Source organism: Glycine max, chromosome 11, assembly GCF_000004515.6.
Source record: "Glycine max cultivar Williams 82 chromosome 11, Glycine_max_v4.0, whole genome shotgun sequence".
Lineage (NCBI taxonomy): Eukaryota > Viridiplantae > Streptophyta > Magnoliopsida > Fabales > Fabaceae > Glycine > Glycine max.
Window position 1 is genome coordinate 8,851,959 of NC_038247.2, and position 12,376 is coordinate 8,864,334.

The following is a 12,376-nucleotide window of genomic DNA, read 5'->3' on the forward strand; positions in this document are numbered from 1 at the left end:
TAAGGTAGATTTGCAAGGTTTTATACAAGTTTCAGTTATAGAGATTCAACTCTTGTTACATTGTACAAATGAGTATATATAGACAAATAATAATATTAGTAACTTCTAATAATTTTTAACAATCATCATTGTTACTTTTTTTTAAAATAAAAACAATCATCCTTGTTAATATATATATTTTTTTTCATTCTTCAGTGTAAATGACTTGTGATCTTAATTCCTTAAATCTGTATTTTGACCATAGACTGTCAAAGTGAAATCTATTTTGATCATTCGTTGAAATAATTTTGATATCTAGTGGAACAAAATCACTTTAATTTTCTTCAAAAAAAGAAATCACTTAAATTAAGAATTAGCACGTTTACAGAAAAAAAATACAACTAAATTTTTTTATTTGTTGACCAACTATTACTTTTAACTAAAATAAATTTTACACACTAAAAATGTAAAGATTTTTTATATTATTATTTAATAATAAATCAACATACATGATAAATTTATTACCTTTATAATAATTATTTTAATAAAATCTTACGTAGTTATCATCTAACACTACGTGTGAGTTTGCTAAAATTTTAAAAAATAATTTTAAAATAAGTATTTGTTAAAAATATATAAGATTTACTTCTTAAACAAATAAAAATATATTTATTTTATTAAAATAAACATTTTTTTAACAAATAAATTCAAACAAACCAATCCTACATCTATAAAAATGGAACAAGTAGATTTAATCATTCACTTGGTCCATTTTGGTTGATTTAGCCTTTGCTATATAATTGGATGGGGAAATGCCAGTTGGCAATGGCGAGCACGAAAACAATCCTATATCAAACTCAATCAAGTTGAACAATAATCATGTCTACGCAGATTAGCCAATAAGCCATGCTCATAATAAACCAAACACATCTTGCAAAATGTCAAGTAGTGTCTTGCACAATGAAATTAAAGCCCCATTATCAAATGACAGTCGTAGAAATTCACATTAATTTGTTGATTAATTTTTATATACTCATTCATTTTTAAAAAAATTATCAAAACTTTTTCTTTGATTTCATTTCACGTACGGCTAGTGCCTCAAATTGACAGTTATTTGTTTCCTAATGACTTTTCCTTCTATAAGAGGAGCCTATAAAACTTGGACTACGGGAAACGAGAGACATGATCATAGAAAGCAAAAAAACCAACATTACTAGTATTTAATTATACTTCGCATGCTCCCCTTATAGTTTTTGGAAATTGATATATACCAAAGCCCTGAGATTTTTCCCATCTTTCTCGTGATAGTTCTTCTGGCTCACAAGCCAATAAAGGCATCCACAACCTTCAACTTCAACACCACTTGAACAAATTCACTGTCTAGCGAATAGTGATCCACCTTCATTTCCCGTTTCCAATAATCTAAACCTCACTCTAATCAGTTCTCAGGATTCCCATTTGCATCACACTCACAAGTTAGTTTAATTCTGGTATTCTTCATAGTTCATACTTCATACTCTAACTGTTCACCTTAAAATTCCTGTCCATGTAACTTGGGTGGTATTGGTGTAGAGTTTTTTATTTCTTCACCTTCCTTGGTTTTACTTTTCATATTCCTACTTCATTTGGGGTAGTTTAAAGTAAGTTTTTTTCTTTCGGTTCATTGCTATTATTTTAGTGGCCACTTTAAGTTTCTGAAACAATTAACTGTGTGTCTCTGTCTCCTGCTTTGTGTTGTACTATTTTAAAGTAATGTATACTTCATTTGGTTTGCTTACAGTTTGGAACTTCGAAGTACAAGCTTTTGAGACCAACACAATGGTGTCTGCCTGTGTGACCTTGAAAGCCAATACCCATTTAGTAAAATCGAGAAAAGACAATACTTTTCGTCAAGATGGTGGTTTTTTGGGTGAGAGAATCAAAGGGGGTCTGAATTACAGTCCCTGGATCATTAACCAATTGGCCTCAACTTCAAGTTTGAGAACCCAGGAGAAGGTGAATAAGGCCAAACCTGGTGTTGTTTCTGCTGTTCTTACATCAAGTAACATCAAAGAATCAGTGGTAGGTTCAATTCTGTTGTTGGATCCATTTTCTACTTCCTAACCTTAAACTTTTTTTATGGTTGTTGTAAGACTAGGTCCTTTGTTTCTGTGGCTAACATTTTATGTCATTATTTGATAAATGGTCGTATTTTCGTTTTCAGGCCTTTCAAATGCCATCGTTTCTCAGAAGAAAGGCTGATCCAAAAAATGTTGTTTCCGTCATATTGGGAGGGGGCCCTGGAATTCAACTCTTTCCTCTTACCAAACGAGCTGCCACACCTGCTGTGAGTAAATCATTGTCTTTTTGGAGAATAGAAAGATGAACAAAACACATTTTTAAGGTGCTTTTGATGTCGTTCTCCTACCAAAATTAAAGTTTTAACTTGGTAATCTATATTGACCTTTAAAGCAAATTACTGAGGTGAAACTCTACTTTTGATTGTAAGCAACACTAAAAGCACCTAAGGACCTGTATCTAAGTTTTGTCACGAAAAGAAAGACTTGAAGTTTTTTGGAGTTCCATGTTAAGAAGGTACTGTATTCGTTTGCAGGTTCCTGTTGGTGGATGCTACAGGCTTATAGACATCCCAATGAGCAACTGCATCAACAGTGGCCTTAACAAAATATTTGTACTGACACAATTCAACTCTGCATCCCTCAACCGTCACATCTCCCGCACCTATTTTGGAAACGGAATCAACTTTGGGGATGGATGTGTGGAGGTATGGTATCACAGAATGTGATCGATGGTGATTGTTAGAGGTCTTAAATAACTCATACATCATTCTCTGGTTGTTATTTTGTGTTAAGATAAGATATATTTGTGGAACTTATAAAATGATAAAATATTCAAAAAAAAATTGTATTATATTACTACTAGAGATACAGTTATGGCTGTGATTGGTAGAGAAGTATAAGCCACATGAATGATTTTACTATATTTTGGGAAGAGGGGGCTCCAGGGCAAGGATTGTTGAGCAATTACTGTTTTCGTTTATTATAATTTAATATGATAAAAACAAGTCAAACACTGAACAGGTTCTGGCGGCTACTCAAACACAAGGAGAAGCTGGAAACAACTGGTTCCAAGGAACAGCAGATGCTGTGAGGCAATTTACATGGGTATTTGAGGTGGGAACATTATCTTTAGTACATACCAGATTTCTGTGTATACATTACTACATGTTCCTCCTCTTTTTTTTTCTTTTCTCAAGTTGAATTGGACAGTAATAGATTGAATGTTGTAGGATGCCAAGCACGCAAACATTGAGAATGTATTGATCTTGGCCGGAGATCATCTATACCGAATGAATTACATGGACCTTGTGCAGGTAAAGATGTTAATTGTTTTGTATCAGAGGTGTGTAATTATCAAGACAACTAAGGCAATTATATTAGGCTTTAAGTTCTTCTGACTAGTTGTTATTGAAATTTATTACTAATTGTATTCTGTGAATATTTTGTATCATTCACAGAATCAAGGCAATTAATTCACAAAAAAAAAAAAAAAAACTAGTTCTGTGTTTCTTATCTCTTACCATTCTTATGTTCATACACTAAGTCTTTTGAATAATTTTGCCAAAGGTTCCAAAGTTTTTAGACACACCAAGTTCATAAATGGAGTGCTTCTTAATTTTATTTTCACAATTTTTTCTGATTATCTATCTTTTATAATAAATATGCAGAGTCACGTTGACAGAAATGCAGATATTACAGTATCATGTGCTGCTGTAGGTGAAAGGTGTGCTCGGTCTTCTTTTTACATGTGTTTCTTTTTATTGTGCTTTTGTTTGTTTGGTATCACTGTGCTGCTTGGAGAATATATTCTCTTTCATTGAGAAGAAAAGAGTCATTATAGAAAAAGAGTAAAGACACACTAACCTCCTCAACACAAAACATTTTAAGTTTAGTCTTTCCGAGTATGGAGGTTTGCCGAGACTGAGTACAGTCTTATTTAAGTTTCATTTCCAATTGCCTGTTTTTCAGCCGTGCATCAGATTATGGATTGGTCAAGGCAGATGCCAGAGGTCGCATCATCCAATTTTCAGAAAAACCCAACGGAGCTGATCTGAAAGCAATGGTAAGTCCAAAGACCAGTCAATGTTCAACAACTAAAATTGGTTATTGGTCAATATCAGAAAGAAAGAAACAAAAAAAAAATTACTCAATTTCAACAGTCTTCCCTCATTTTTCTCAGTGAGCAACCGAGCATCCTAGCACTACAGAAATCCCTGTGAAATTCATATATTTATCCAGAATGACTTATCAAGTTATAATACATCATAGGATAACATCACAAATTGATGTGCTAAACATATGAAGAATGTGCAGATATATATATATATATATATATATATATATTTAAAACATACATCTTATATAGGCTCAATTTGCAAACTTCTACATTTGAATCCTAAAGTTGCCTCTTAGGCTCTTATTCTACATTTCTACCTTTCTACGAATATGAAATAGTCCTGCAAACTTGCAGGTCCAAATATTTGAAATTGTATGCTGTATTGTGGCATAATAATGTGATCATCACATATTTATCTCTACTCTCAGTCTAATCATGTTTTCCTGTTGCTTCTCTGCAGCAAGTAGATACCTCTGTGCTCGGGTTGCCACTCCATGAAGCAAAAAGGTCACCATATATTGCATCTATGGGGGTTTATGTATTCAAGACAGATGTTTTACTCAGGCTTCTGAAATGGAGATATCCTACATCCAATGACTTTGGATCTGAAATCATTCCTGCAGCTGTGAGGGAAAACAATGTCCAAGTAAGAGAAATAACACTAAACATATCTCCTTTCAAATGTGTTGATCTATTCTAGAAGTAGTCTTATCTTGCATTTACAAGGAACTAATCACTCCTTTAATGAGGTAACAATACAAGTTGAATGTCTATTGCCCTCTTTCAGGCGTATTTTTTCATTGACTATTGGGAAGACATTGGAACAATAAAATCATTTTACGATGCTAACTTGGCTCTTACTGAAGAGGTGGGTTCAAGATATTCACTATTCCCAAATTTCTTGTTTAATGGTCTTTGTATTTTGTAGGTATAGGCACTATAGAACCGTGCTCTAGTTACAAGCCACAATATCAAAGATGCATAGTTATTTAGTTTCCCTTTTTTTTTCCTTCAGTGTAATATAGACCGGTGGTCATTTAGCATTAGGAAACCATGAATAAATCAAAACATAGTATGTTGCAATTTGTGGCATACTAAATCGGAGGAGAATGAATCAACATAGAGCAAGTGTATAACCAGTAATGGTTCCTTATATATGGAAGCTTGGATTATGAGGAAAGGCATGCACTTTGCAACATGTTCGAGATCCATATGCCTAATTACAATTAAACTCACAGCTCAAATAGCTGCTAGAAAGTAGCACATTGTCATTGACCTGAAACTAACATCTATTTTATGCTATGCTACTCTCTTGCAGAATCCAATGTTCAAATTTTATGACCCCAAGACACCCATTTACACATCTCCAAGATTCCTACCACCAACAAAGATTGACAAATGCCGGGTATGACCGTGACCATCTATCTTAAAAGTTTGCTCTTAGTTTCATGAGATGTTTCACTTATCATGTTTGCGTTGATCCATAGATTGTGGATGCAATAATCTCCCATGGATGTTTCCTGAGAGAATGCACTGTCCAACATTCCATTGTGGGCGAACGTTCACGTTTGGATTATGGTGTTGAACTCCAGGTAAACTACCATAATTTCTAGACAAAGGATGCTAGACCATTCTGTTTAAGGTTCCTACTTCCTACCATCTAAAATTCTAAAATCATCTTTTACAGGACACTGTAATGATGGGAGCTGACTATTACCAAACTGAATCCGAAATTGCTTCTCTGCTGGCAGAGGGGAAGGTTCCCATTGGGATTGGAAGGAACACAAAAATTAGGTAATCTCACCCTAAGATTTCAATATGTTGGTTTTAAAAGTTAACACTAACTACAAATGTGTCTTTATCATGATAGAGAATTAGCTTAACATGTACCTAAAATATTCATCTGATCTTTGTTATTTGTTGTCCTTGTTGAAGGAACTGCATAATTGACAAGAATGCAAAGATCGGGAAAGATGTCATCATCATGAACAAAGATGTGAGCATGATTGCCTTATCTTGTTTTTACATTTGAGCCAATTTTGTTAGTTAATAGTTTTATAGTCTTAGATAATTGTGTAGCACAAGTCATTAGTATCATGTTGTTATCTATAAGACTATTAACAGGCAAATTATTTATCTGTAGGGCGTTCAAGAAGCAGATAGACCAGAAGATGGATTTTACATTCGATCAGGAATCACAGTCATATTAGAGAAGGCAACAATAGAAGATGGCACTGTCATATAAATAAATGGGTGGAAGTACTTATTTCATGGACTGGTGTAGTGGCTAGCAGTACTAGCTCGAAGAAGCATTCCAAGGAACTTTGGGGACAGAAGGATCCAATTGAAAAATCAGCACTCCCCTTTTGCTATATATGCAACACATAAGGCTCTCCCACTGCATGTAAAAATAAAATGAATAAACAGTGTATGAAATCAAGATGCATAAACGTAAATAAAATGAAAATGTGAATGTGATTGTGAACTGCCAACTATTTTGTCCTTTAGTATCACTGAAGTATTATTATTAAGGGCACTAAAGTATAGCTCGTAATTAATTAATCTAAATTTAAAAGAGTACTTGTGAAAATAGAACTGTTAGCAATGTGCAATAACAAGAAACTAGCACAAGCATTGAAGCACATGTTTAAGTCTGGAAGATTGCATACTTGGAATCCTTTGGAAAATGCAACGTATTAAGAACAGGGTAATTGACTACCTAATTGACCCGTAGAACTTTGGTTTTGTGAAATTGAAGAGGTGCAAAACAGTAACAGAATAGGCTCAATGTGGAAGTTGAGTAAATTGGTGTCTAGGAAAATGAGTTGTCACTTGTCAGAAAAACACCTTCACTTCAACTCTTCAAGCCTCAATGGCAATTATCAGAAGTGTGTAGATTGATTCTGACGATGTCTTTCAACAAATTATTGATCACACACACATTAATTAAATTTAATTCAATGTCAGCATAAAAAATTCACGTGGCATGTTCATAATTCTTAGCAATTTTTGTTGTTTAAAAAAAATGGATACTCGCATGAATACGCTTATGATTCTTCTATCTTAGGTTATATTGTGGGGACACTCTAGGGATGAAATTCGTATATTGTACGAAAAAGACGGATGCAAATGCCAATTATTTTCAATTGGCGTGTGAATGGCTTTTTATATCCTGGACCAAATTCCTCAGATTCGACAAACAAATGTTCCCCTCTTTTCCTTCCGTTGCCTTTATGTCTTCTATTTATTTCATAGTTATCTCCTTTGGGATTAGGGATACTTTGTGCTTGTCACTTTTGCTTGGTCCTCCCTAGACAATAGTAAATTAAATCATGTCAAAAACCACTCTGATCGAAACAACTTGTCCACACTATGCAAATAAACTTTCTGCAAAGTGCAAACCCTGCTCTTTTCCCCAGCAGATAATCCAGTTAAAAAGCACATAGTAAAACTTTTTATATTATAAAAAAAACCTTTATACGTACATTATAACTAAATTCTTTAAAAAATTAAAACCTTTAATTATGTGTAATATTTTCTGGAGAACTTATTTGTTTCACTTGTTTTAATTCTTCGAAAATATTATGTGTAATATTATGTGGAGAACTTATTTGTTTCACTTGTTTTAATTCTTCGAAAGTTTACTTGTGAGGTTGTTAGCCGTTTCATAAACAACAATTACAAACCCGAGAACAAGGTATTAAACAAGTAGACAAAGTTTTGCTATTTATAGTCTTAAATAACTTTCAGCTCAAAAAAGTAGCAGAAGTAATCACAATGAGGAAGCTATTTTTCACGAATGAAAAATTCAACCAAAAGGTGCACAATCGTATATGAAACTCATTCAACATGATATTCCATCAAACCTGTACTATCAACGCTGTTAATATATGCTAAACTTGGCAATATGACTTGGGTGGTAAGACAGGATTCAACCCGTCTTGAGACATTTCCCACTTCCTGAGTTATTGCATGAGTATATTCAGTACATTGCATACAAAAAATGCAAGCTCCGATACATAACTTCTTCAGATGCATGCACCGCTTTGTTTCAATTAAGCCAAATCTGAGGAGAACAAGGAATTAGGATAAGCAGCTATTCAACATGATTGTGACATACACATGACCTAAGCATATCTCACTTCTCCGCATGACTGAGTACAGAAGTAAGCAGCCATAATAATGCCATAACATGTATTCCTAATTCCTCTAAAACTAATCCTGAGAATCTCCCACCATAAACTTCATGAGAAATTGATATCACCAATGGCCAACAATATCAAAATCCCTTCATATTCCAAACTATCACAGGTCCCTTTTTTATCAGCTCAGAGGGATTCAAATTGTTCATTGCTTTTCCCATCAGGGCCATGGCAGCAATGCTCGGAAACTGTTTTTTTTTTAACTCTTTTAGCACAGCAGTTGAAGACTTTGGTTCATGAAGCTCCCCTATTTCATGCCTCTTTTGGGAAGATGCAGAACGATCATGACTCCATCTCTGAATCCAGGGATGTGAAAGGGTAATTTCTACAGTTTTCTTCGCTGCAGTCAAAGAGGACTTGCCATTTGTTGATACTGTTGTAGATAGATCCGGTACCATCTGTCCTTCAGCATGATGTACCATTTTGGGTTCCAAACTAGTTTTGCTATCTTTCAGAATTTTGCCAAGTATATTGTTAACTTTTTCATGTGAAGACGTTTCTCCAATTTTTGTACTCTCAGTACCATTAGCAGAGCCCAATGTGCACAACTTGAGTCTTTTGACCCATCTGCTGCTTGGGTCTGTTCTTAAAGAACTATTGCCAGAACTTGACCTAGCATGCTCATCTGCATGAGAAAGAAAGTGATCCAAATCAAGGCTGTGGGTTCTTGATGTGCTAGTCTCCCTGTCAACCACAGGACTTTCCTCAGTAAGAAGCTCCTGAGGCTCTTGGTTTATATCTGGTATTGTTGTATTCACTGATTTTGCTATGGTTTTCTCTCTAGCAGAAATTGTTGCACCTTGAGACGTAAGCGAGTTTTGACTATCCTTGGAGCACTACAAAATTCAAAATTTGACAACTCTTACGTAATTAGCCTCTCAAAGTTTAATATAGTAACAGATTTTACAAGGCACATGGTTGTTAAATTTAAAAACCAATTACAAATGCGAAGACATATGAATATGTGTTGGTACATGTGAGCACATGTGCTTATTCAAAATCTAAGTGTGAAGAAACAGTGCCACTCAAATTAGCTGCTTCTCTGCATGACGCCATTCAGCATTCATCATAATCAATGTGAATGTATAAATTAATGATCCAAAAGCCAGACTATGTCACAATTAAAATTATCTAAATGCTTGAGAAAGAAGGTGGTGATTGAAAATTAAATGCCATGGTATCAAGAAGATCAAGCAATAGTATTTAGAAACATTACCTTATTTGTTTGAAATGGAACATCACCTGCAACAGACAACAGAAAGAAGCATCAGCAGTTTGGCCAGAAAACAACATTAAAGCCACCAAATTGCAGACACAACATCATCCTCCAAAAACTAAAACTAGGACTTAAGTTAACTCAAAATATTGAAAATTGAACATTTTGTAAGTAATTAATCAAACTAAGAATATCAGGAAAAAAATAAATAAATGAAGCCTTAATTATAGCATGATAGGTATATCCTTCAAGAGTGTGCATACATACCGGGAGGATTATTCTTATGTAAAGCATCCATGTCCATAGTATCTGTTTCAGCAGATGACTCATTCTTCAGGCATGTTGGATATTTGAAATCTTGGACATTTTCCTTTCCTTCACTCTTTATGGGGCTCCCTAGATCTTCCAGCTTCAGACCTTTCAGAGCATGGCCACTCGTGGGTGGAGAGAAATCAAGGATCTCATTGAAAGCACTTCCCTTGGATTTGATAGGTGCTATTGGCTCTCTAAAGAACTGACCTCTGTCAGAGAAGTTAACATCAGTTTTTTTCGACATTAGAAAATGGTGAGTTGTCTGGGAAATTTTGGGATGACCTCTTGACGATTCTTCAACCGAATCTATACTGGTGTATATCTTCATAGACCCCACATCACGAATAGAACAAGGCACTTGTGCAACCAAAGAGCTTAGTCCATAAAGGTTTTGTGGTTTAGCTGACTTTGAGGATTCAGTCTGGCATGTAATATTTGGATTAGCAACATATTTTTCAATCTCATGGTGCTGACCACGAATAAAGTATAATCTATCATCACTACCAGCCATGGAATCATGCGGTAAATGAGCAATACCACCTTGCATCCATCTTGAAAAAGAAGATTTTTGAGGATCTAAGAGGCTACTCATTTTCTTCTCGCTGATTAAAAGAGATGAAAAGGTATGATATTTGGTACTTGTGAACTGCCCTCTGGATGCTAAATGGTAGCTTGATTGACAAATTTCAAAAGGTTCATGGGTGAACTGGGGCATCACAGTTTTCCCTTTGTCACGTCCATTTGGCACTATGTCAGAAGCTGATTTTGCAAAGTCATTCCATGGTGATGTTGAAACAGCTAGGTTCTTCTGTTCAACATCCCAAGGAGATTTCATCACCAGAGCTGTCGGTAAAACTTCTTGAGACAATACTTGGCACTCTTTTGCTAGTGCTTCTATTTTAGGAGGAGCATGTGCAGATGCTAATGATAAGCCTACTCCAGAAGTCCCAGCTCTGTTGAGAGAAACATTGCCATCTCCAGAGCAGGGTTCGGTTTCAGATTTTCCACCTTCCCCGTCGTGCTGTTCCCTCTGCAGAGACAATCTTCCATCTAACTTTCGAGAAAATTTGAATGTAGGAAATGGTTTGGGATCACAGCCTGCTTTCTTAGATTTTTCATCGTCTGCCTCGTTGCTGAAGGTAACACTTGTGGCCCTAGCTGCTTCTCCAACTGCTCCAGCACGCATGGAACTATCTAACCCACCAAGTAAATCATGCTGCTCAGCACCGCTGTCTTCTTTCTCTTTTCTCACCTCAGAATCAACCCCTAAATTCTTGCAAGCAGGGGTTGCTGATTTATAACTTGTTTGCTTCCAATGAGCCATCCACGCCGATTGATTCCTATGCATTGCCTGAGCTTCAACCCTATCACCATCATGAAATGCTTGTGCAGCAACATCATCAGGCATCATGATTGATAGACTGATTGACTTTCTCCGGGAACTCACACGTTCAGCTTTCATTGACTGATTCTCGGTAATTTAACAGCTAACTGTAAGTTAATAACTAACTAACTGTGAAAAATAATTAAAAATCCATCGCATGCAGATACAGAAAAATGAACAAAACTAGATCATATGATTTGAAGATTCGGAACTCAACATCATCACACGAAGAAAGCAGAATCCAATTTTCGCCAACTTGATACAGAAAATCACTACTATACAATCGAATTTAGATCAGTAACTTTATCTTTTGGTGTCAATTCAAAATTGAAACCATTTTTCTGTGTGAATGAAATTTACAAAAAATGAACTACAAAAGTAGCAAATCGAACTTCCACGGAATTCGCCAAAAACGAAGAACTTAATTGAAAGTTACCTTCAAAATTCAGAAACGCAGAAGAGCGATGGGAAACAGAGAGTTGAGAAATGAAATATGAAGAGAAATGAACGACAAAGGAAAACCTTAAGATGAAGGAAAGTGTGCAACTGCCTAAAATCAACAGTCAGATGTTCGTCGTACGTGGGTCCCACTTGTATGATCAATCTAACTGTTGATTTTTTGTACGGGAAGGATTACCTTGGCGTTGGTTTGTTGATTTTTTTTCCCATATATAATTTTTTTTTAACCAAAAACATATAACTCTCCTCTATATTTACACAAATATACGTAGTTACTATTGGCAATATAAATTCAGGTTAAATTTCTTTGATTTTATTTATATATATTTCTTTAATTTTATTAATTTTCTTTACATATATTTCTAAAAAATATTTATAAAAAAACACGTTAAAAATTCAGATTAGGAAACTTAAATTCTCAACGTAAAAAACTAATTTTTTTTCAAAATCATAGTTTAAATTTACACTATAAATAGTATATATGACGAAAAAAATCTTGGTTTGTTTTGCCTCAGCCACACGAATTGGACTGAAACCAGTGGCACCCACCCATCAACACTTTTCCTTTCTTCCCATGGGTTCTTTCCTATATTTTTTTGGGCCTTTTTTCATTTCTCGTATGTTTCGAATTACGCGTAATTATTGTGA

The 12,376-nt window shown here is 34.9% G+C and overlaps 2 protein-coding genes across 4 annotated transcripts; one reads left to right on the forward strand and one right to left on the reverse strand.

Moving 5' to 3' along the window:
• Window positions 1-1,137: 1,137 nt before the first annotated feature.
• On the forward strand, window positions 1,138-6,647 carry LOC100790220 (glucose-1-phosphate adenylyltransferase large subunit 1). 2 transcript variants are annotated; one of them, XM_003537821.4, is made up of 15 exons: window positions 1,138-1,469; window positions 1,760-2,040; window positions 2,183-2,305; window positions 2,573-2,743; window positions 3,060-3,152; window positions 3,269-3,352; window positions 3,707-3,762; window positions 4,008-4,101; window positions 4,616-4,801; window positions 4,943-5,023; window positions 5,474-5,560; window positions 5,643-5,747; window positions 5,843-5,949; window positions 6,091-6,151; window positions 6,299-6,647. In XM_003537821.4, exons 2-15 carry the CDS (start codon window positions 1,798-1,800, stop codon window positions 6,398-6,400), a joined length of 1,593 nt encoding a protein of 530 aa, XP_003537869.1. In that variant the 5' UTR covers window positions 1,138-1,469; window positions 1,760-1,797; the 3' UTR covers window positions 6,401-6,647. The 2 variants fall into 2 exon arrangements, with proteins under 2 accessions (XP_003537869.1, XP_006590891.1); XM_006590828.4 differs by having other exon boundaries at window positions 1,138-1,454.
• Window positions 6,648-7,873: 1,226 nt separating this feature from the next.
• On the reverse strand, window positions 7,874-11,856 carry LOC100795495 (F-box protein At2g16365). Of its 2 annotated transcripts, none has more exons than XM_006590830.4 (4): window positions 11,706-11,856; window positions 9,841-11,350; window positions 9,574-9,599; window positions 7,874-9,193 (listed from the first exon to the last, which is right to left on the reverse strand). In XM_006590830.4, exons 2-4 carry the CDS (start codon window positions 11,345-11,347, stop codon window positions 8,435-8,437), a joined length of 2,292 nt encoding a protein of 763 aa, XP_006590893.1. In that variant the 5' UTR covers window positions 11,348-11,350; window positions 11,706-11,856; the 3' UTR covers window positions 7,874-8,434. The 2 variants fall into 2 exon arrangements, with proteins under 2 accessions (XP_006590893.1, XP_003539014.1); XM_003538966.5 differs by having other exon boundaries at window positions 9,841-11,376; window positions 11,706-11,845.
• Between the last annotated feature and the right edge of the window lie 520 nt (window positions 11,857-12,376).